Source organism: Malaclemys terrapin, chromosome 14 (assembly GCF_027887155.1).
Source record: "Malaclemys terrapin pileata isolate rMalTer1 chromosome 14, rMalTer1.hap1, whole genome shotgun sequence".
In the NCBI taxonomy this organism is placed as follows: Eukaryota; Metazoa; Chordata; order Testudines; family Emydidae; genus Malaclemys; species Malaclemys terrapin.
The window spans coordinates 42,972,888-42,998,116 of record NC_071518.1 but is presented as its reverse complement, the minus strand read 5'-3'; the positions used below and the strand labels follow the sequence as shown (position 1 = coordinate 42,998,116).

Genomic DNA, 25,229 nt, shown 5'->3' with positions numbered 1-25,229 from the left:
TCCAGGAAGATTTTGTTACAACCCTTACACATCAAGCTGGGTCTGATGAAGAACTTTGTCAAGGCCATTGACAAAACACAAGCAGCTTTCAAGTACCTCCGTGGAAAATTTCCAAGGTTAAGTGAAGCTAAGATAAAGGAAGGTATCTTTGTTGGTCCTCAGATTCGTGAACTTCTTCGAGATGATGCATTTGACCATGCACTGCGTGGCAAGGAAAAGACGGCATGGAAAGCCTTCCAGTTAGTGGCAATAAAGTTTCTCGGAAACAACAAGGCAGACAACCTCCTCAAGGCATACAAAAGCCTTGGTTGCGACATGTCACTAAAGATACATTTTTTTGCACTCTCATCTAGATTTTTTTCCCCACCAAACTGCAGAGCAGTGAGCGACGAGCACGGCGAGCGATTTCACCAGGACATTGCAACAATGGAGAAACGCTATCAGGGCAAATGGAGCCCATCAATGCTTGCAGACTATTGCTGGACAGTGACAAGAGATGCTCCATTTAATGAATACAAGAGACAAGCCAAGAAGCGCCGAGTAGACACTGAATAGGACTAAACTATGTACATAATAGTTTTTTGCCTTTTGTTTCATAATAAATTTTATTTATATAACCCTTTTGCTGATTTTTAAAGTGTTACATAAACAGGACGGGTGAAATATTATCATGTAAAGCAACCATAAACACATGAAAAGACTTAGGTTTACAATTTACAATTTATGATTAAAACTCTACTATCTACACAATATACATAGACATAAAATGTAAATTCTTAAATATCTTAGAAACAGTAGCCAATCAGTTGTTTTAATTGTCATATTTGAATTCAGCACATCAAAATACATAATAAATAGCACATTTTATCTCTGAAGCAGACGACTTCTCAAATATTGTAGACCAGTGTAATTAGTGTTAACACTTTAAATTGTCATCACAAGATTTCAGAGCTTTCAGTCCTTTGAGATGAATGGGGCAGCTCACACTTCCCAAGCTATTGTTTCAGACTCAAAACGATGACCTTGCTTCATTTATATTTTCAGAGTTACTGTCATAACTGTAAGGGCTTGAAATGTGTGGAGGTTTTTAATGAAAATTTAAATTGTGGAGTACAGTTCTGTAGCAAGGAGTAGATTCTACAAACAATGCACAAGACACAGAATATACAGCACCTTGCTTATGTACATCTAAAACAGTGGTGTCAAATGCCAACCCTCTGGGTATATATATTGTGCCCCACAATATTGAGATTTGAATTTTTAAAATATTCTGCTGAAAGTTTCTAGACATCCTGGTGGTGGGGAGGGGGAAAAAACCTTCCAGCAGGGAACCAAATATGAACTGATGCAGTGCTGTCTTCCTGAGTCTGAAAACAGAGACTGCCACAATAGCTCTTAAGAGGTGTGAATTCTGTCCCCTATTTATCACATTGATCTGTTAATGCTAAGCTCAGTGATGACATTTTAACACCATAGTCTCCAGCCTTTTTATGCCCAAGATAACTTTTTGAATTTAAGGGCAGCCCAGGATGTACCCCACCCCTTCCCTGAAGCCCTGCCTTACTCACTCCATCCCCCCCTCCCTCCGTCGCTCGCTCTCCTCCACCCTCACTCGCTTTCACCGGGCTGAGGCAGGGGGTTGGAGTTTGGGAGGGGGTGCAGACTCTGGGCTGGGGCCAAGGGGTTTGCAGTGTGGAAGGGGGCTCCGGGCTGAACCTGGGGCAGGGGGTTGGGGTGCAGGAGGGGATGCGGGCTCTGGGAGGGATTTTGGGTGTAGGAGGGGGCTCCGGGCTGGGGCAGAGTGTTGGGATGCAGGAGAAGGTACAGGGTGCTGCCTCTGGGAAGGGGGTCAGTGCTGACGCAGGGGGTATGGAGTGGAAGAGTGGGCATGGGGTGCTGGCTCTAGGAAGGGGCTCAGGGCTGGGGCAGGGGCTTGGGATGTAGGAGGGGGTAAGGGGGCTGGCTCTGGGAGGCTGCAGGTTGAGTGGTGGAAGAGAAATGCTGGGCCTGCTGTATTCATGCTACTCTTGGTCTTAATGCTGCAGAGCCATTCAGAACCTGCCCATTGAAGGGGGCGACACTTACCTCGGGCAGCCCCGGCCCCATGCTGCTCCCGGAAGGGGCCAACATGCCCCTGCGGGGGCACATGGCTCTGCGCACTGCCCCCCTGCACAGGCACCACCCCCACAGCTCCCATTGGCCACAGTTCCCCATTCCCAGCCAATGGGAGCTGCGGGGGCAGTGTTTGCAGGCAGGAGCAACACATGGAAACCCCTGTCCTCCCCTTCCCCTCCCCCCGGGGCCACTTCTGGGAGTAGAGTGGGGCCGGGATAGGCAGGGACCCTGGCTTAGCGGCAGCGGGCAGTCTCATTACACCACCAGAGATAGTGATCAACTGGGAGAGTCTCCAGGATCGACCAGTCGATCGTGATCAACCGGTTGGTGACCACTGCTTTAATATATCAACTATTTGATGGAACATTTCCCAGTCACTTTATTGTTTCTGCTCAACTAAATTTTCTCTCTCTGAATGGCTCAACTCAGGTGACAGGAAGGGTTAGGTATCTTTTTATTGTGGGAAATCTGGTTAATCCCCTCTCCTCCCTAGTTTCCTTATCTTCCTGGCTTTAAAAATAATTAACTGGTGAGCTTTTGAATAAAATCTTTAATGTGGTGAAAACTTGTCACTTCTGTTTTTTGTTTTTTTAATTACCTGCATCTTTCTCTGAAAGACACCGCTCTCTCTAGTTAAAGATGAAATTAAACTTTCCATTAACATCATTATGGCCTCCTTCCCCTCCCCAAATCTTCCTGTCTTTGCCTGTTGCTACTCCAATCCTCCTGAAATGTCACATGTTTGGACTTATGCTGGGGTAGAATCTGGAAAGTTTTTGAGGCAAATCAGAGAAGGCTTCTGAAAGATGTGAAGTGAAACCTATTTTTAAGCTCTCAAACACTTTTAGGAAAAAGGTTTTTTTGGCTTGAGATAATTATAAATTAGTTTGACCTTGAAAATCCTATTTTCTTTTAATGTTTGTCTTTTTAGAACTGTTTGCTGTTGACTAGTTCTGGTTTGAGCGAAATTAGTTGGTGCAATTATTAAAGCTACGTTAATGCATACGTTAGGAGCTTGGAGATTTTTAAATCTATAATCTCATTTCTATGGTGCTTAATTGTTTTGCAGACAGTATACTGTATTTGGAGTATATCTTAAGTTATCCAAGCTGTGGAAAGCAGGCCCCATCTCTCTTTATCTGTCTGCTTTAGGTATTTGTAAATATCTATGTAATAGTATAGCATCATGGGATTAGTGCTGGTGGTCATGACCTTGGGTTGGGTTATAACCATTTGGGCAGCATTCTTGTCAGTTATAATGTTCAAAATGGCCATACCCTCACACTTCCTGTGGATGATCTTTGTGAGGAGGAAAATTATCCAGTGAACATCTATTATATTAACACACTGTCTGAGGCTTTGCATTTCAGTAGTGTGAAAGTGGCTCTTCCTTTGTTGGATTAAAGGTCACTCTTTTGAGAGCTACTGTACTGAACATTTTGAAGCATAGTTCTTTGGTTTTGGAGAAAGTGAACAAGTTTTGGGTTCTTACAAAATTCAATCATTCCTGGAATCTCTGCTGGCTAGGATTATAAAGACCAGGGTGTAGTGCAGATTGAAGGAACTGACCTATTTTCATGGTGGGAAATTCCTGGACACTTCTAACATTGAAACCAAGGATTTTCATTCCTTTTGGGATGCTCTCTTGAAACTGGTTCTAATTGGTTGTTTTTTTAATTGTAATTCTGCTCTGAGTTTAGTACTAGGTGACTCATTCTTTTCTAAACATTGTTGACCTGGTGGTGATTGGATTTTATGTGTTGCCCATGGGTCTCCTTTTCTTACTGGGTTCTAATACACATATGTGACGAACTGGGCCTGTTCTCACGGTGGTCTGTGAATGCTGACAGGGGAGTGTTCTGGGATAGTCTGCATTGCAGGATGGGATCTGCCCGAGGGCGCCCGAGGGCGCATACCTGAGTGTGTAACATGAGAACCCAGGAAGGGGTTGAAGGGGAGGCGACTCCTTAGCCCGGGAAACTGAACAAAGGCTGTGGGAGGGGTCGCTGGAGGAGAGTGCGGGAAGCAGGCAGGGAGAGAGGGCTGGGGGGCATAGATGGCTCTGACCTCCCAAGGGGGGCTGGGCTTGGATGCCCGGGGACCCCAAGATGGACCTAACTGAGGGGGTCCCTGTTGTCTGTGCCTGCAAGACCTGTCTTGGACTGTATTCCTGTCATCCAAATAAACCTTCTGCTTTACTGGCTGGCTGAGAGTCATGGTGAATCGCAGGAAGCCGGGGGTGCAGGGCCCTGAGTCCCCCAATACTCCGTGACAACTGGTGGCAGCGGTGGGATCTACTGCACCCCGTGGACGGCGCTTCCTCGGCGCTTCCTGCGGTAAGTGACTGGGGAGCAGTAAAACGAAGGGGGATTGACGGGGACCAGGCGTGCTGAAGAGTGAGAGAGAGACGGTTATTACCCCTGGGAGTGTGTGACCAGCGAGAAGGACTTTTGCAGTAACAGGGTCCCCCGAGGGGATCGCAGCGAGTGGTCCCAGGGGCGGAGGAGTCTGCAGCTCGACCCTGGCAGAGAGGCGGTGACCTCGAGAAGGGCTGGCACACTAGGGGTCCCCCTGGGAACTGTGGGGAGCTGTGAGCACACAGGCCGGTGAGTGGGCAGCAGGAAGATGTATGCCAAGCGGCTTAAGAGCGACCTGGTGGAGCTGTGCAGGCAGAGGCGGCTGCGCATTGGGAGGCTCACCAAAGAACAGCTCATTGCCCAGCTGGAGGCGGAAGATCGCGCGAATGAACTGATCCCTGTGTCTCAGGGAAGCAGCCTGGCAAATGCAGCGCAGGCACCAGTGTCTGTCCCAGCTGGGAGTGGTCAGCCGGCTGCTGAGGGCTTCCCGAGACCCCTCCTTCCTATGCCTAGGGGAAGGGTGGGGAGGAGCCCAGCAAATACCGAGGGCGCCGTGACCCCCCCGGCCAGCAGGGGATCCCCCCGGCGAAGCCCGCCGGCCAGCAGAGGATCCTCCCGGCGACGTTCGGCATCCGGGGAGCGGAATTGGCTGGAATGGGAGAAAGAGCTAAAACTGAGAGAGCTGGAGGATCGTGAACAACAGAGACAGCATGAACGGGAGGAGAAAGAGAGACAGCATCAGCGTGAACGGGAGGAGAAAGAGAGACAGCGTCAGCATGAACGGGAGGAGAAAGAGAGACAGCATCAGCGTGAAGAGAGACAGAGACAGCATGAACGGGAGGAGAATGAGAGACAGCGTCAGCATGACCTGGAACTGGCGAGATTGAAGGGCAGCGAACCCCCGGCTGCGGTGAGTGAGGGGGGACCCAGGACTGCACGGAGCTTTGATAAGTGCATCATGGCCCCATACAAGGAGGGGGAGGACATGGATGACTTCCTGGAGGCCTTTGAGACGGCCTGCGAGCTGCACCGTGTGGACCCCGCGGACAGACTCCGGGTCCTTACCCCCTTACTGGACCCCAAATCCGTGGCATTGTACCGCCAACTGGGAGAGGCAGAGAAAGGGGACTACGAACTATTCAAAAGGGCCCTGCTACGAGAGTTTGGGCTGACTCCTGAGATGTACCGGGAAAGGTTCCGGAGTCAGGATAAAACCCCTGAGATCTCATATCTGCAACTAGCCGCCCGCATGGAGAGATACGCCAGCAAGTGGGCTGGTGGGGCCCAGACGAAGGAGGACCTGATTAAACTGCTGGTACTGGAGCAACTGTATGACCGGTGCCCATCCGACCTGAGGCTGTGGTTGGTGGACAGAAAGCCAGAGAACCCGCGACACGCCGGGCAGCTGGCTGATGAGTTTGTAAAGAGCCGGTCAGGAGATAAAAGGGAGGAGTCCCAAAGGAACAGTCCTACCACAACGCAGAGAGAGAGTCACCATGGGACCTCCCCATGGGAAAATACAGAAAAAACCCATCAGAGGGGAGCATCCGGCATCAGGACCATCCGACCTACTCAAGGGGACCCATGGGACATGGGCTGCTACCACTGTGGCCAAAAGGGCCACATACGGGCCCAGTGCCCTAGGCTCAGGGACAGACTGAGCAGACCGAACCCACAGAGGGTTAACTGGGTAGAGACCCAGCCCGGCGAAAGGCAGCATTCCCAGGGAAGAGGGGCTGGCAGAGTACCACCTGCTAAGGAGGGAGGAGAGCTCCAGGCCAGCTCCTCTAGGGGGCTGGATGCTCCAGACTCAGGGTTTTTGGTTTATATGGTAGGCGCGGGGCTGTCCCTCCGGAGAGAGTACCTTGTTCCCCTGGAGGTGGATGGGAGGAAGGTCAGTGGATACTGGGATACGGGCGCAGAGGTGACGCTGGCCCGGCCCGAGGTGGTGGCCCCAGATCAGGTGGTGCCCAACACCTACCTGACCCTGACGGGGGTGGGCGGAACACCAGTCAAAGTACCCGTGGCAAGGGTACACCTGAAGTGGGGGGCCAAGGAGGGCCCCAAGGATGTGGGGGTACACCCGTATTTGCCCACTGAGGTATTGATGGGGGGGGACCTGGAGAACTGGCCAAGCAACCCCCAAAAGGCACTGGTTGTGACCCGCAGTCAGAGCCGGCGAGGGGCACTGCGCCCTGGCCTTGGGGGGGGTGCCTTGCCTGAGGCGCAGGACCCTAACCTGGTGGGGAGGGAACGCCCAGGGACACGGCTCAGGGAGGCTGCAGCTTCAGGCCCAGCGGGCGAGGAAGAGCAGGTGGCCATCCCTGTCCCAGCTGCTGAGTTCCAGGCCGAGTTACAGAGAGACCCCTCCTTGCGGAAGATAAGGGACCTAGCCGACCTCAAGGCGGTACAGACCATGGGACGAGGTGGCCGGAAAAGGTTCCTGTGGGAGAAGGGGTTCCTGTACCGAGAATGGGCTCCCCCAGGGGAAATGGAGTCAGGGGGGATCAGGAGGCAGCTGGTGGTACCCCAGAAGTATCGCCGCCAGCTGCTGTGCCGGGCCCATGATATTCCCCTCTCAGGGCACCAGGGAACCTGGCGTACCCAGCAGAGGCTGCTACGGAGCTTTTACTGGCCTGGGGTCTTTGTTACTGTCCGACAGTACTGCGGATCCTGTGACCCCTGTCAGAGGGGGAGGAAGGCCTGGGACAAGGGGAAAACAGCTTTAGGACCCTTGCCCAGCATAAAGGATCCTTTCCAGAGGGTGGCCAAGGTTAAAAGGGCGGCTCTAAACCAAGAGAGCCCAAAGCACAGACCTCCAGACTGGAGCGCTGGGAGAAGACCACAGCCCAGTTGGAACCCCAGAGGTATGGGGGTGGGAAAAGGGCACAGGCCGCATAAACCTTCCCACATGCGAACTGCGAGTGCCATCAAGCACCCCGACCTAAGGGGGGGCGTGAAACTGAAGGGGCCTGGTGTAATTCCCACCAAGGAACTGGAGGGATGCGGGGGCATCCATGGGAACGGGGGTAGGTTCGAACTTCCCCGGGTCACTGGCTAAAGTGACCCTGCTCAGTTCGGTCTCGAAGGGGGGAGAGATGTGACGAACTGGGCCTGTTCTCACGGTGGTCTGTGAATGCTGACAGGGGAGTGTTCTGGGATAGTCTGCATTGCAGGATGGGATCTGCCCGAGGGCGCCCGAGGGCGCATACCTGAGTGTGTAACATGAGAACCCAGGAAGGGGTTGAAGGGGAGGCGACTCCTTAGCCCGGGAAACTGAACAAAGGCTGTGGGAGGGGTCGCTGGAGGAGAGTGCGGGAAGCAGGCAGGGAGAGAGGGCTGGGGGGCATAGATGGCTCTGACCTCCCAAGGGGGGCTGGGCTTGGATGCCTGGGGACCCCAAGATGGACCTAACTGAGGGGGTCCCTGTTGTCTGTGCCTGCAAGACCTGTCTTGGACTGTATTCCTGTCATCCAAATAAACCTTCTGCTTTACTGGCTGGCTGAGAGTCATGGTGAATCGCAGGAAGCCGGGGGTGCAGGGCCCTGAGTCCCCCAATACTCCGTGACAACATAATATTAAGAGATTTTGGCTAAAGATTTCAACAGAGCTTGCTGGAGTAGTCTGCAGGTTTCTATTGTACTTACAGTCAGAGTAAACTGGAAATCTAGCACTCCAGTAGTAGCATGGAAATGGAGTACAGTAGTGTTCCCATATCCCTGCCTGTGAGGCGTATCAGACTCCTGGATCTGCAAGCAGAAATGAAGGCCAGGTCTACACTACCACTAACTTGTGTTGCTCGAGTGTGAATAAGCCACCCCCCTGAGTGAAGTAAATTACACCGACCTACGCATCAGTGTGGATAGCTCTATGTCGGTGGGAGACCTTCTCCCACTGACATAGCTATTGCCTCTTGTGGAGGTGGATTTATTATGCCAACGAGAGAGCTCTCTCCCATCAGCATAGAGCTTCTTCACTGGACGCGCTACAGCGGCACAGCTGCAGCACTTCTAGTGTAGATTAGCCCTAATACACAGCACACTGAGTTACAACTGCAGTGGAGTAGTAAAGCTCTGTCCCCTTTCTTTTCAGGAGCTGAAAGCAGTGATGGCCCAGCACACCACTAGCGCCTCTCAGCAACCTGGCAGCTCCCGTTCCTGTTTCCCAGGCGGTCTCTCCTCCAGTCAGAGCCAGCACAAATACCACTTTGAGAAGGCCTTCCTGGTTTCTCAGTCAGGGAGCTGCCGGGTTATGGCTTACTGTGACTCACTGAGCTGTCTTGTGGTGTCACAGCCCTCTCCGCAGGCTACACTTATTCCTGGTAAGTCAGCAAGTAATTAAAGACTCTCTGGCTTACAAAAGTTAAATGTTCTCTGCTCTTTCTTCCTATTCCTCAGCCCCACCCATACAACCCCCTTGTGGATTGGGGACATTCCCTCACTAATATGACTGTCACATTCCACCTGACCCCAACTCAGCTTTTTCCCAGTAGTGTAATTTACCTCCCCATTGGCAGCTGGTAATTGTACTCTCCCAGTAATTGATCTTTACAGCTCTGCCTCTTCTTTCTGAAACCCCACCTCCTTGGGGGTGCAGAAAGACCTGTATGATGCTTCTCACAGAGAGGATTCCCTTGCAAGAGCTGGAGACATGCACCTATGGGAATCAGGAAAAAGCTTTAAATGCAATCTCTCATCCAGAAAACATCAGATTCAGAAGCGTGGATTGGCCAGTAAATGTGGGAACAGATGTTCAAATATTGTTTTTGAATACATTTGTAACTAAGTGCGTATATGTACAGAGGCAGTATTACCCTGTGGGTGAAGAGGACTGGGAACCCCTTTGTGTTGTAGTCATAACTCTGCTTCTGACTTGCTGTGTGACCTTGGGCAAATTGCTTGTCTTCTCTGAGCAATTTCTTGTCTGTAAAATAGGTACACAGTCATACCGGCTTTCATTGCAAAGAACTTTGACATTCTCTGAATGACATTTGAAGTACAAATTATTTTATAAAGCGACAGAGTCCTGTGGCACCTTATAGATGAATGTACATTCATCTGACGAAGTGGGTATTCACCCACAAAAGCTTAGCTCCAATACATCTGTTAGTGTATAAGCTGCCACAGGACTCTTTGTCATTTTTTACAGATCCAGACTAACATGGCTACCCCTCTGATAAATTATTTTATGTGGTTAATGATTTGGGATCTTAGACTTCTCCTTCAAGAGATGTCCCTGTGGGTGCTCCTCTTCAGGTCAAGGTGCGTCCCTGTGCCTTCGATCAGAGATGTTCGCAGCAGTTCCTGTACGGTTCGCGCATGCGCGGTGCCTACCTTGCACGCTCTCAGTGCTTGAACAGTGTGTGCACAGCCCAGGCTCCTCAGTTCCTTCTCTACCATCCCCAGCCAGAGACAGAGTTTAGCGGGGGGAGGGATAGCTCAGTGGTTTGAGCATTGGCCTGCTAAACCAGGGTTGTGAGTTCAGTCCCTGAGGGGGCCACTTAGAGATCTAGGGCAAAATCAGTACTTTGTCCTGCTAGTGAAGGGAAGGGGCTGGACTTGATGACCTTTCAGGGTCCCTTCCAGTTCTATGAGATAGGTCTCTCTCTCTCTCTCTCTTTATATATATATATATATAGTTTCACTCTTATAGCCATTATTTAAATACCGTTCTAGTAGTTAATTAGTTTTTGTTACTTATCTAAATAAGTTTGTTATTCCCTCCTATAAAAAAAAAAAAATCTTTACCTCAGAGTTAGTGACTCCCGATATGCCTGGTTCACCAGGCTTCAAGAGATGCATAACCTGCAGAGACTCCATCCCCATCTCTGATGGCCATTCTCAGTGCGTACAATGTTTGGGGGAATCCTATGTACCCCAAAAATGCATACACTGTAGTAAACTTAAAGTCTGGCCCTACAAGGACAGAGACCTCAGACTGAAGCTCATCCTCCTGGAAAAGTCCCTCAGACAAGCATTGGATCTGGGCCAGCAGTTTTCCTCCCAACAGAATTCACCACCGAAATCCTCACAGGATAAAAAAAATGGCAAAGAAATGATCGGCTTCCTCCCCTCTCAGGGGGCACACATCTTCCAAGCAATCACTGATAACTTCAGCTCTGTCAGTGCTGGCTGCTCCATGGCTCAGCACATACACTTCTCCTGGCATCTTCGGCACTGACTGTGCGTCGGCGGCTGCAGACTTCGGTGCCAAGGCTCAAGGCTTTGAGTTGCCTGCCTCCAATGTGGCACAGTCGGTCACCAACAAGAACCCAGTACTGTCATAACTATAAAGGGAAGGGTAACAGCCCTCTTGTGAACAATACTATAAAATCCCTCCTGGCCAGAGACTTCTAAGCTTAACTACCAGCTTAGATCTGGTCTGCTGCCACCACTCCCAATGTGCTAATTCCCTTCCCTGGGTAGCCTTGAGAGACTCTTCACCAATTCCCTGGTGAATACAGATCCAAACCCCTTGGATCTTAAAACAAGGAAAAATTAACCATCCCCCCTCCTTTCTCCCACCAACTCCTGGTGGATCAAGATCCATCCCCCTTGGCTCTAAAAACAAGGAAAAATCAATCACGTTCTTAAAAAGAAGGCTTTTAATTAAAGAAAAAGGTAAAAATCATCTCTGTAAAATCAGGATGGAAAATAACTTTACAGGGTAATCAAACTTAGAGCCCAAAGGACCCCCCTCTAGCCTTTGGTTCCAAGTTACAGCAAACAGAGGTAAACGCCCTAGTAAAAGGTACATTTACAAGTTGAGAAAACAAAGATAAAACTAACACGCCTTGCTTGGCTGTTTACTTACAAGTTTGAAATATGAGAGACTTATTCAGAAAGATTTGGAGAGCCTGGATTGATGTCTGGTCCCTCTTAGTTCCAAGAGCGAACTCTCCCCAAAACAAAGAGCACAAACAAAAGGTTTGAAAGTATCTTGTCCCCTTATTGGTCCTTTGGGTCAGGTGTCAGCCAGGTTATCCGAGCTTCTTAACCCTTTACAGGTAAAAAGATTTTGGAGTCTCTGGCCAGGAGGGATTTTATAGTATTGTACACAGGAGAGCTGTTACCCTTCCCTTTATAGTTATGACACATACCATGAAGGACTCGCGTGCCACACTAAGGTGGCAGGTGTATGAATGCCGAGGGACAAGGATGAGAGAAGACAGATATCAACCTTACCAACGCCCACGATATCCCTCCTACACCGAACAACAGCAAAGACATTACAATCCACAACAACAGCAACGCCATAGACCTAGAACCCAATGATGCCGCCTCCCACCATCTGCAGCACCTCAATCCCCTCCATCAAACAAGCAGATTTGAAGCTTTGGTCGAGGGTATAGAAGATCTCCCACCCACTCCAGCGCCTACTGCAATCATCCATCCTTTTGGAAACAGTCTGCTCCCATTCCTTACCAATTGTGAAGCTATCATTATGGACAAATGGGTCCTAGAAATCATCCAATCGGGTTATACTATCCCCTTCCTCTCCATGCCCCCACCCCTCCTCCCCGTCGCTCTTCAGGGACCCCTTCACGAACACTAGCTCTGTCAAGAGGTGCACCATCTTCTACAACCAGGAGCAGTGAAGCAGGTATCCACTCCACACCCTGGGAAGGGATTTTATTCCCACTATTTCTTGACCGAAAAGAAAAGTGGGGGATGGTGACCTATTCTCGATTTTTGACAACTAAACAGGTTAGTCAAGAAACAAAAATTCAGGATGGTTACCCTGTCAACAATCATTCCGGCATTGGAGCAGGGAGATTGGTTTTTAGCCTTCGACCTGCAGGATGCGTATTTTCATGTCTCTATACACCCTGCCCACAGATGCTTTCTCAGATTAGTGTTGGGCTCAGATCACTTCAAAGCATGGCTACTCAATGGCTCTCTAATGAGAAACAAGCATGCTTAGAGCAAGTCCAGGCAGTTTGATTACATGGCAGGACACACTCCACACTTACTACCTATCTGCAGAAATTGAAATGGTTCACCACTTGGTGTTCTGCCAGACACACCGCTCTGGCTTCCGCCCCTCTGATACTAGACTACCTTCTAGAACTCAAAATAACCGGGCTTTCTCTTAGCTTGGTAAAGGTTCACCTAGCAGCAATCACAACATTCCACCACAAGGTAAATAACGCTGCTGTTTTTGCCCATCCTGTCACAAAAAGATTTCTCAAAGGTATCCAAACGCTCTACCCGGTGTGACAGACCCAGACCAGTGGGGTACAGGAGTCTGGTAGAGGGCAAATATACTGGTCACTGGATGAGTAGTTTTCTGTTCCCTGAGTGACCAGAGCAGGGGCTGCACTAGAGTAATCAGGAACCTGCTAAAACCAGTTAAGGCAGGCAGGCTAATTAGGACACCTGGAGCCAATTAAGAAGCTGCTAGAATCAATTAAGGCTTTAAAGGAGCTCACTTCAGTTTGTAGGGTGAGAGTGTGAGGAGCTGGGAGCAAGAGGCGCAAGGAGCTGAGAGTGAGGGGTGTGCTGCTGGAGGACTGAGGAGCACAAGCGTTATCAGCCACCAGGAGGAAGGTCCTGTGGTGAGAATAAGGAAGGTGTTTGGAGGAGGCCATGGGGAAGTAGCCCAGGGAGTTGTAGCTGTCATGCAGCTGTTACAGGAGGCACTATAGACAGCTGCAGTTCACAGGGCCCTGGGCTGGAACCCGGAGTAGAGGGCGGGCTCAGGTTCCCTCCAAACCTCCCAATTGACCTGGACTGTGGGTTCTTCCAGAGGGGAAGGTCTCTGGGCTGTTCCCCAACCCACATGGTGAATCTCTGAGGCAAGAAAATCCGCCAATAAGTGCAGGACCCACCAAGATAGAGGAGGAACTTTGTCACACTGGACATAAGACTACCAGCTGAGCCATGGGATCTACACCTGGTCCTCACAGCTTTGATATACAAACCCTTTGAACCCTTGGCTACCTGCTCCTTTCTACACCTATCCATGAAAACCGCTTTCTTCGTAGCAATTACCTCTGCCAGACACATGGGAGAATTCTGCGCGCTGATGGCCAAACCTCCTTATACTACCTTCTTCAGAGACAAAGTTACGCTTCGTACACATCCTAAATTCCTTCCTAAGGTGCATTCGTCCTTTCACCTATATGAACCTATTCACCTACCAACATTCTTCCCAAAACCACATGCTAATGCATTTGAGGTAGCAATGCACATGCTTGATGTTCATAGAACGTTATCCTTCTATCGCGATAGAACGAAGCCATTTAGACAGACACTTAAGCTCTTTGTATCTATCGCTCAACAATCTCGGGGCAAAGCGATCTCAACCCAGAGACTATTCAAATGGATATCAGACTGCATACGTCTGTTACCAATTGAAACAAGTCCAACCTCCTATGGCAATTAAGGCACACTTTACTACAGTGGTTTTCAAACTGCGGGTTGCAACCCAGTACTGGGTCGCGGAATGTAGGGCACTGGGTTGCAGCGGCTCTGGTCAGCACTACCAACCGGGCCATTAAAAGTCCCGTTGGTAGTGCTGCCCGGCTAAGGCAGGCTAGTCCCTAACTCTTCTGACAGTGCACTGTGCCCTGGAAGTGGCCAGCAGCAGGTCTGGCTCCTGGGGGGACGGGCATGGGGCTCCAGGCACTACCGCCACCCCAAGTACTGGCTCCTGGCCAATGGGAGCTGGGGGGTGGGGTGGGCAGCTGTGCCTGCAGCCGAGAGCTGGGCAGAGCCGCTTCCGGGGTGCAGTGTGGTGCACGGTGCCAGGACAGGCAGGAAGTATGCCTTAGCACCCCCGCTGACCAGGAGCTACCTGTGCCCCAATCCTCAGCCCTGAGCCCCCTCCAAACCCAGAGCCCCTTCCTGCACCCCAAACCCCTCATCCCCGGCCCCACCCCAGAGCCTGCATCCCCAGCCCAGAGCCCTGACCCCAACCCTGAGCCCCCAAACCCCTTATTCCCAGCCCCATCCCTAGCCCTCACTCTTGCACCCCAACCCTCTGCCCCAGCCCTGAGCCCCTCCCACACCCCAAACCCCTCATCCCCAACTCCGTTGGGTCGCGGGCATCAACAATTTTCTTCAACTGGATCACCAGGAAAAAAGTTTGAAAACCACTGCTCTACTAGATCCATGTCCACTTCCGTAGCATTTCTCAGCAATGTCCCGCTTTCCGACATATGCAAGGCGGCCACTTGGGCGTCGGACCTTGTGTTTGCTAAACATTACGCTCTCATGCAGGGTCCTTCATCGGACACCTGACTAGGTCGAGCTGTCTTATCTTACCTTATCTTTCTTACCAGATCCGAAATCCTGACCATCCTAAGAGATACCGCTTTTCAGTCACCTGGAGTGGAGCACCCACAGGGACATCTCTCAAAGGAGAAGAGGAGGTTGCTCACCTTGTGCAGTAATTGATGCTCTTCGAGATGAGTGTCCCTGTGGGTGCTCAACTACTCATCCTCTTCCCCTCTACTTTGGAGTTTGGAGCAGGCTCCGTTGTAGAGAAGGAACTGAGGAGTCAGGGCTGTGCGCATGCTGTTCAAGCACTGGCAGCGCACGAGGCCCGTACGGGAACTGCTGCAAAAATCTCTGATCAAAGGTGCAGGGATGCACCTTGACCCGGAGTGGAGCACCCACAGGGACACTCACCTCGAAGAACGTCAGTTACTGCATGAAGTGAGTGACTTCCTCTTCTTTCTGAACAGCTTCTCAATTCACCTTAGTCATCTTAGCTTCTATATAGTGACAGCTCTCTGGCTCAGTAATATCTGAATACAACTCCTGTATAGTGACATTTTTAGAGTACAGGTGAACAGTTTACTGGTAATTATTCTTTGAAAGTTCATTATCATCCTGTATAGAGCTCCAGCCACACTGAGCATTGGGATTTGTTTAATTTGGCTAGAATGTCTAGGACCTGAGTCGAGAGCAACTGACAGATCATGTTACTAATGCTGAAATTCTCATGAGTTCTGTCGCACTGACCAGAACGCCTGGAGGAGCAGAATAAGGAGTTCCGTAGTGATTGATCTCCAGAACAAGATACCTACCCTTCCTGTGCACATTGCTCCCTACAAGTTCAGCATAGATACTGTAGCTCTGAAGTGAGACCATGGATTAAAGCCAGACACCCCAATAACTTGATGTAGTCACCAGCATACACAGTATCTGACTGATCAGCTTTGTCCTTTCTTCATGACAGGTTGTGGCGTTAAGATGATGAGTGCTGCCAACCTGAAGAGCAGTCAGTACATTCCCATCCACAGTAAGCAGATCCGGGGACTGGCCTTCAGTAATCGAACAGATGGCTTGCTGCTGTCTGCTGCTTTGGACCACACACTCAAACTTACCAGGTGTGCTGCTGCTGAACAGGGGCAGTCCACCCCATCTGCCCTTCACATTTTCCAGGGTTTGGCTTTATCTGTAGCTCACCTCTGTGTGCGCTTTGGAGCACCCATTTTTTCTTTCTTGCAGGGAGTTGAGAACAGATCTCAGTTTGAGCTTCATCCGTCTTCTGGAATGTGGGCATTAACCTGATGAATTGTTCTCACTTCCTAGTCCCTTGAATGAGGAAGGGACTATGGCCCTACCTTTTCCTGGTCCCTCCTCCCAGTGGCATCTCTGGGTACAGCTTTGAAAGTAAGACAGCACAGATCAGCTGTATCTTGTGGTACAGATGTAACGTTATCTGCTAGTGTGACTTTTACTTCCTGCTTGATTCTCTTTGATCTAGGATCAGGGTTTTTACTATTTTCCTCTGTGTCTGTTCCCTACTCCTCAGAAGGTTGCTCTAATTTGAAACTTCTAATCAAGGCTGAGCTGCACACACTTGAAGCACATGGACAGAGCACCAAGCAGCACTTCTGAAAACTGCTGTCCCAATAATGTAGGAACAATACATCTCTACAGCTGGGCTGGTAGACTTAAAAGAACATGCTGGGGTAGAGGAATCCCACAGGATAGGTGGGATGTATTCCTCCAGTACTGGTAGTCTGTAGCAGATGCCCATTGAGTATTGTGATGTTGGGGTATTTTGTCTCCTTACTCCATACTATCTATATCAGTATTTCTCACTGACTGACTAAACATCTTGAGATCCAGTGCTACTCGACTTAACATTTCTCTTTTCAGTTATGACAGGCTACAGTTATGCCCTCTAGGGTGTGAGGTCGATGTCTCTTCCAGTTCTTCATGCTCTTGGCATACATGTATACACAGTTAAGAAAGTTTTTTCCCATTCCTATTGTCTATATGGTGGAATATGTCAGATACTTTTGAGTTAAACAAGTTCCCCCTTCCTGCCTACTTCAAACCCAGTGTGTAAGTTCTGAGCCTGTAAGGTTGGTACTCTTGCATAACTGGAAACAGTTTAATGCAAGTAGTTGCCACTCATCACAGAATTTATACCAGTGCTTGATACCCAACCTTCCTCTTTACACTACTGATACGTCCATCAGTTGGTCTCCAACAAGTTGTATCCAGTCTTCACTTTTGCTTGATACCAGAATGTTCTCTCAGAAGATTGCCTGCTTCAACCTACTCTTCACTTTCCCTTCATTGGTCCCTCAGGTTGCTTGACTGTGTCAACTTCCCTTCTCTAATCACTTGTTGCCATTTGCATACACCTAATAAGAATTCTCCAGGATGTGCTTTGTCCTTTTTGTTACATCTCCTGTTCTGGTACGTGGAAGAAAACATAACACGTTGTTCTCTACATAAGTCACTGCTGTCTGGTTCCCAACTATTGGAATCTTCATCAGGGTCACCTGACTCTCCCCCCCCCCCCCCCCCCCCGGTGGTTCCTTCTGTGCTGAATATCTGTTTTGGGTGAATGACTCTACAGATTCTCTTTTTTTGATATCCTCTTTATCTTTCACCCCTACTAGATCTCAATTTGCCACATGTCTCTGATACATCCCTCCATGCAAAATCCACTTTACTTTCCAGTTTCTTCAGTGACTCCAGCCTCAGCTGTTGTTTCAGCTCCTCTACCTTCTCCCAAACACAGCATACACTCCCCCACTGGCAGTGTTCTTCAAACTATTAAGAATTTTTTGACATTCATATTTGTGTGTGTGTACTTGTACTGTTTTGTTTACCCTATTCACTCTCTAACACTTGCTTAAATCAGTTGCTTTATGTGTTAAATGCTGTTTCTCAGAACTTGAGCCCTCTCCAATAAACAGGCAGAAGAGAATCACTAAGCAAGGTGAGGAATCCTAATGAATGAGGCTCCCAATTTCTGGGATATACAGTATTCTGGGACCACAGTGCAATGCCTTCTCCTCCTATTTCCAGACAAGTAATTTAACCCTGCTCTCCCAACAAAGCAGTTAGGATCTGTCTGAAACTCCTATCCCTGCAGCCAATATAAAGTGATTTGTATATGCTTTGGTGGAATGCTAAATCTTTATACTTTTTGACAGTTTGACAGTGATATACTAGCTATATTCAGATTCTTTTCTGGAGTATGGGGATTAAAATCTGTAGTGGGGAACAGCCTACTATTCAGTTCCTTAGGCAGAGTTTTATTCTAGATTTGTTGGCTGGGTGTGTTACTCTGAGTCTTCTCATCCCACAGTATAAGTTTGCATTGTCAACATATTCCTTTGCCTCCACAGTTTGACAACAAATACTGTGGTCCAGTCATACAATGCCGGCCGCCCTGTGTGGAGCTGCTGCTGGTGCCTTGATGATACCAATTATATCTATGCTGGGCTTGTCAATGGCTCTATCCTGGTGTATGATCTAAGGGACACAAGCTCTCATGTCCAGGAACTAGCTCCTCAGAAGTCCAGGTATGGTTTCACACTCTCTATCCCAGAATCTCTATCCCAAGTGCACTGCAAGTTAAATGTAGCATCTTACACAGGTGAGTATAATCGCCTGATTAAACAGCATCTTTTGTGCACATTGACAGTAAGCTGTAAAAATATTGGCTCATAACTTAACCAGGGCAGATTCAGAACCAGGAGCAGGGATGGAACAATCTGAGATACTGTCATCTCTGCAATTCTGCACCTGAGAATTAAATATTAGTACAAATTTCTGGTCAGGATTCCCTGGGAGCTGTGTGGTATAGTTTGAACACTAAAACGGGCTATGCTTGCCAATGTCTGGAGCATGCTGAGAAGTCTTATACCAGACAACTTGAGTTTGAGCCTCTGAGTACTATTAGATTCTCTTCACAACATGGCGCTTCTATTGGTATAAGGTATTAGACTCTGGGAAGGGCATAGGATTTAATGTGACTGATTACGTTCTGCCTCCCTACTGTCCTCTTTCATAGGTAGCAGGGACAAGTTGTTTGATGATTGGTTCCTAAACACGTTAAGAGACGTTCTGAGTATATATGTGTAGTGGCGTACAAAAGGTTTTCCCAGGGAGAGCCAGTGCCCAGCTTACAGGAATAGTGGCAAGATACAAATAGTTTTCTTCAGGGTTCCCTTAGTGTTTTGGCTCTGATGCTTCCGTAATGTTGCAAGGTGGAGCAGGTCCTTTAAAGTGTTTGCAAGTGCTTCTTTGGGCATTGCAGCCTTTTGACTTGTGGTCACCTCTTACAGGATTAGTAAATTGTTACCCACAGTCCTGGAACATGGCATGTCTACATGCCCATCATTATGGGTAGGGTCCTACCAAATTCATGGTTCACTTTGGTCAATTTCACAGCCTCAGGGTCTTAAAATTGGTCAGAATCACAATTTCACAATTTTACATCTGAAATTTCAGGGTGTTATAACCGTGGGGTCCTGATCTAAAAGGGGATTGTGGGAGGGGGTCCCAAAGCTGTTGTAGGGGGGTTACAGGATTGCTATACTCACTTCTGTGCTGCCTTCAGAGCTCAGTTCTGAAGGCAGCAACTGCAGAGTTTCCTGCAGCTGGAGAGGCTCCCAGAGGTGGAGGTAGGTCAGCTATCCCCAGCGCTGCTGGGAGCACCCCAACTAAGGGCTCCTACCTGCTAGTTGGGGCCAGTACTGGATTAACACATTGGTCCATGGGGCCCATGCCCAGTGCCTTGGACAATTTGAAAAATGGGTGCCACAGCCCTGGCAGGAGCCACAGGATGGAAGCCCCGAACCCCAGCAGGTGCTGAAGCCCCAAGCCTGGGCAGGAGCCAGGAGTGAGGATAGAAGCCCTGAACCTGGGCGGCTCAGTCAGGGCAGGAGCTGTGGGGGGCAAAAGCCCCGAGTCCTGGGTGGCAGCCCCCAGCTCAGGTTGTTGAGCCTGGGCGGGAGCCACTGGGGGAGGGAGCAGAAGCCCCGGAGCTTGAGCACCAAGAGCCCGGGCAGGAGCCATGGGGGAGGGGGAGGGGGATGGGGACAAACGGCAGCAGCAGCCCTGGAGCTTGGACAGGAGTCGGGGGGGGGAGGGGGAGCCCTGAGCTTGGCTGGAACTGCAGGGGGTGGCAGCCCCCAGCCCAGGTCCCTGATCCTGGGCAAGAGACACAGGGGAGAGGGAGCAGAAGCCCCAGAGCTCAAGCATCCAGAGCCCAGGCAGGAGCTGCGGGGGCTGGAGCTGTGGGGGGTGGCATCCCCCAGCCCAGGTCTCTGAGCCCAGGCAGGAGCCACAGGGGTGGAAGCCCCGAGTCCCAGCTGAAGCCCAAGCAGCCCCCAGCCCTGACCAGAGCCATGGGGGGTAGAAGCCTGGAGCCCACTCTCACTTCTACGCTGCCTATGGTGGTGCGTCTGATCTCCCTCCGATAACTTGCAGGGGAAGGACAAGTCCTGTCCCTACTCAATGCAGCTGATTTTGGGGCGATCAGATTTCACGGGGAAAGGCTTATTTCACGGTTCGTGACATGTTTTTCACGGCTATAAAATTGGTAGGGCTATAAAATGTAGTATGGGACTACATTTTTTTGTTTTGATAGAGGAAAGTTGGGACATAAGCCCCTGAAACACTAAGATCATTACCTCTCTGGATTTTATTTCACCCTTGCTAGTTCAGATATGGGGAAGTAGCGGAATCTTAGCCAAAATTATCGTTGGGTAACAGAGAAAGGTTGAGTAGTATTGTGTAAATTACTTCCAAAGGCTGCTATTCTTGTGCTTAGGCCTTGGGGATTAGCGCTGTGATCAATGTCAAGTATCTCACTTCATCAGGAGCTGACTGTGGAGATAGCTGAGCTGTTAGTGATTATCTTATCTTCGAAAACTCATGAAGACAGGAGAGATTCCAGAGGACCTGAAAAGGGCAAAGTAGTACCCATCTATAAAAAGGGGAATAAGGACAACTCAGGGAATTACATACCACTCAGCTTAACTTCAGTACCTGGAAAGATAATGGAGCAAATAATTAAGCAATCAATTTGCAAACACCTAGAAGATAATAAGGTGATAAGTAACAGTCAGCATGTCAAACCAACCTTATAGCTTTCTTTGACAGGGTAATAAGGCTTGTGGATGGGGGGAAGCGGTAGATGGGGGGGGGAGGGGTAGCTCAGTGGTTTGAGCATTGCCTTGCTAAACCCAGGGTTGTTTGTTCAGTCCTTGAGGGGACCATTTAGGGATCTGGGGTAAAAATCTGTCTGGGGATTGGCCCTGCTTTGAGCAGGGGGTTGGTCCCTTCCAACCCTGATATTCTATGATTCTATGTGGTATATCTTGCCTCTAGCAAGGATTTTGATACTGTCTCTCATAACCTTCTCATAAACAAACTAGGAAAATACAACTTAAATGGAGCTACTATAAGGTGGGTACATAACTTGTTGGAAAACTGTTCCCAGTTTTGAGGATATTGATATAATAAGCATCACAGAAACCTGGTGGACTGAGAGTAATCAATGGGACACAATCATTCCGGGGTACAAAATATATCGGAAGGACAGAACAGGTCGTGCGGGGGGGCAAGTGGCACTATATGTGAAAGAAAATGTACAATCAAATGAAGTAAAAACCTTAAGCAAATCCGCATGTTCCATAGAATCTCTATGGATACAAATTTCATGCTGTAATAAGAATATAACATTAGGGATCTATTATCAACCACCTGACCAGGACGGTGATAGTGATGATGAAATGCCAAGGGAAATTAGAGAGGCTATCAAAATTAAGAACTCAATAATAGTGGGGGATTTCAATTATCCCCATATTGACTGGGAACATTTCACTTCAGGACGAAATGCAGAGATAAAATTTCTCGATACTTTAAATGACTGCTTCATGGAGCAGCTGGTACGGGAACCCACAAGGGGAGAGGCAACTCTAGATTTAGTCCTGAGTGGAGCGCAGGAGCTGGTCCAAGAGGTAACTATAGCAGGACCGCTTAGAAATAGTGACCATAATACAATAGCGTTCAACGTCCCTGTGGTGGGAAGAACATCTCAACAACCCAACACTGTGGCATTTAATTTCAAAAGGGGGAACTATGCAAAAATGAGGGGGTTAGTTAAACAGAAGTTAAAAGGTACAGTGACTAAAGTGAAATCCCTGCAAGCTGCATGGGCGCTTTTTAAAGACATCATAATAGAGGCCCAACTTCAATGTATACCCCAAATTAAGAAACACAGTAAAAGAACTAAAAAAGAGCCACCGTGGCTTAACAACCATGTAAAAGAAGCAGTGAGAGATAAAAAGACTTCCTTTAAAAAGTGGAAGTCAAATCCTAGTGAGGCAAATAGAAAGGAGCATAAACGCTGCCAAATTAAGTGCAAGAATGTAATAAGAAAAGCCAAAGAGAAGTTTGAAGAACGGCTAGCCAAAAACTCCAAAGGTAATATCAAAATGTTTTTTAAATACATCAGAAGCAGGAAGCCTGCTAAACAACCAGTGGGGCCCCTGGATGATCGAGATACAAAAGGAGTGCTTAAAGATGATAAAGTCATTGCGGAGAAACTAAATGGATTCTTTGCTTCAGTCTTCACGGCTGAGGATGTTAGGGAGATTCCCAAACCTGAGCTGGCTTTTGTAGGTGACAAATCTGAGGAACTGTCACGGATTGAAGTGTCATGAGAGGAGGTTTTGGAATTAATTGATAAATTTAACATTAACAAGTCACCGGGACCAGATGGCATTCACCCAAGAGTTCTGAAAGAACTCAAATGTGAAGTTGCGGAACTGTTAACTAAGGTTTGTAACCTGTCCTTTAAATCGGTTTCTGTACCCAATGAGTGGAAGTTAGCTAACGTAACTCCAACATTTAAAAAGGGCTCTAGAGGTGATCCCGGCAATTACAGACCAGTAAGTCTAACGTCTGTACCGGGCAAATTAGTTGAAACAATAGTTAAGAATAAAATTGTCCGACACATAGAAAAACATAAACTGTTGAACAATAGTCAACATGGTTTCTGTAAAGGGAAATCGTGTCTTACTAATCTATTAGAGTTCTTTGAAGGGGTCAGACATGTGGACAAGGGGGATCCAGTGGACATAGTGTACTTAGATTTCCAGAAAGCCTCTGACAAGGTCCCTCACCAAAGGCTCTCATGTAAATTAAGCTGCCATGGGATAAAAGGGAAGGTCCTTTCATGGATTGAGAACTGGTTAAAAGACCGGGAACAAAGGGTAGGAATAAATGGTAAATTCTCAGAATGGAGAGGGGTAACTAGTGGTGTTCCCCAAGGGTCAGTCCTCCGACCGATCCTATTCAACTTATTCCTAAATGATCTGGAGAAAGGGGTAAACAGTGAGGTGGCAAAGTTTGCAGATGATACTAAACTGCTAAAGATAATTAAGTCCAAAGCAGACTGTGAAGAACTTCAAAAAGATCTCCCAAAACTAAGTGATTGGGCAACAGAATGGCAAATGAAATTTAATGTGGATAAATGTAAAGTAATGCACATTGGAAAAAATAACCCCAACTATACATACAATATGATGGGGGCTAATTTAGCTACAACAAGTCAGGAAAAAGATCTTGGAGTCATCGTGGGTAGTTCTCTGAAAATGTCCACGCAGTGTGCAGAGGCAGTCAAAAAAGCAAACAGGATGTTATGAATCATTAAAAAGTGGATAGAGAATAAGACTGAGAATATATTATTGCCCTTATATAAATCGATGGTACGTCCTCATCTCGAATACTGCGTACAGATGTGGTCTCCTCGTCTCAAAAAAGATATACTGGCACTAGAAAAGGTTCAGAAAAGGGCAACTAAAATGATTAAGGGTTTGGAACGGGTCCCATATGAGGAGAGATTAAAGAGGCTAGGACTCTTCAGCTTGGAAAAGAGGAGACTAAGGGGGGGATATGATAGAGGTATATAAAATCATGAGTGATGTGGAGAAAGTGGATAAGGGAAAAGTTATTTACTTATTCCCATAATACAAGAACTAGGGGTCACCAAATGAAATTAATAGGCAGCAGGTTTAAAACAAATAAAAGGAAGTTCTTCTTCACGCAGCGCACAGTCAACTTGTGGAACTCCTTACCTGACGAGGTTGTGAAGGCTAGGACTATAACAGAGTTTAAAAGAGAACTGGATAAATTCATGGTAGTTAAGTCCATTAATGGCTATTAGCCAGGACGGGTAAGAAATGGTGTCCCTAGTCTCTGTCTGTCAGAGGATGGAGATGGATGGCAGGAGAGAGATCACTTGATCATTGCCTGTTAGGTTCACTCCCTCTGGGGCGCCTGGTATTGGCCACTGTCGGTAGACAGGATACTGGGCTAGATGGACCTTTGGTCTGACCCGGTACGGCCTTTCTTATGTTCAGAGAGTAGTATCAGTGGTTTAGTCAAGCTGGTAGGGCATATCAAGTGGTGTCCCGCATGGATCAGTTCTGGGTCTGGTTCTGTTCAATATCTTCATTGGTGATTTAGATGTCGCAGAGAGTACACTTATAAAGATAGTGGATGATACCAAGCTATGAGGGGTTGCAAGTGATTTGGAGGATAGGATAAAAATTCAAAATGATCTGGACAAACTGGAGAAATTGTCTGAAGTAAATAGGATGAAATTCAATAAGGACAAATGCAAAGTACTCCATTTAGGAAGGAACAGTCAGGTGCACACATACAAAACTGGAAATTACTGCCTAGGAAGGAGTACTGCAAAAAGGGATCTGGGGATCATAGTGGACCACAAGCTAGATATGAGTCAACAGTATAACACTGTTGCAAAAAAAGCAAACATCATTCTGGGATGTATTAGCAGGAGTGTTATAAACAAGACACAAGAAGTAATTCTTCTGCTGTACTCTGCATTGATTAGGCCTCAACTGAAGTACTGTGTCCAGTTCTGGGCGCCACATTTCAGGTAAGATGTGGATAAATTGGAGAAGGTCCAGAGAAGTGACACAAATGTTTAAAGGTCTAGAAAACATAATCTACGAGGGAAGATTGAAAAAATTGGGTTTGTTTACTATGGAAAAGAGAAGACTGAGAGGGGACATAACAGTTTTCAAGTACAAAGGATGTTACAGGGAGGAGGGAGAAAGATTGTTCTCTTTAACCTCTCAGGTTAGGACAAGAAGCTTAAATTGCAGCAGGTGAGGTTTAGGTTGGACATTAGGGAAATTTTCTTAACTGTCAGGGTAGTTAATCCCTGGAATAAATTGTAGGGCTGTCAAGCGATTAAAAAAATTAATCACGATGTTAAACAATAGAATACCATTTATTTTAAATATTTTTGGATGTTTACTACATTTTCCAAATATATTCATTTCAGTTACAACACAGAATACGAAGTGGACAGTGCTCACTTTATATTTATTTTTGATTACAAATATTTGCACTGTAAAAAACAAAATTGTATTTTGCAATTCACCTCGTACAAGTACTGTAGTGCAATCTCTTTACCATGAAAGTTGAACTTACAAATGTAGAATTATGTGTT

General features: G+C 47.9%; 1 protein-coding gene across 1 annotated transcript in view; it reads left to right on the top strand.

Annotated features, from left to right (window-relative positions):
- The window catches only part of RFWD3 (ring finger and WD repeat domain 3), a 58,225-nt gene that overhangs the window by 24,498 nt on the left and 8,498 nt on the right, over positions 1 to 25,229 (top strand). The window contains exons 8-10 of the mRNA XM_054049314.1: positions 8,565 to 8,793; positions 15,660 to 15,810; positions 18,079 to 18,255. Of these exons, the coding sequence (XP_053905289.1) occupies positions 8,565 to 8,793; positions 15,660 to 15,810; positions 18,079 to 18,255 (557 nt within the window). The remainder of the gene's footprint in view (positions 1 to 8,564; positions 8,794 to 15,659; positions 15,811 to 18,078; positions 18,256 to 25,229) is intronic.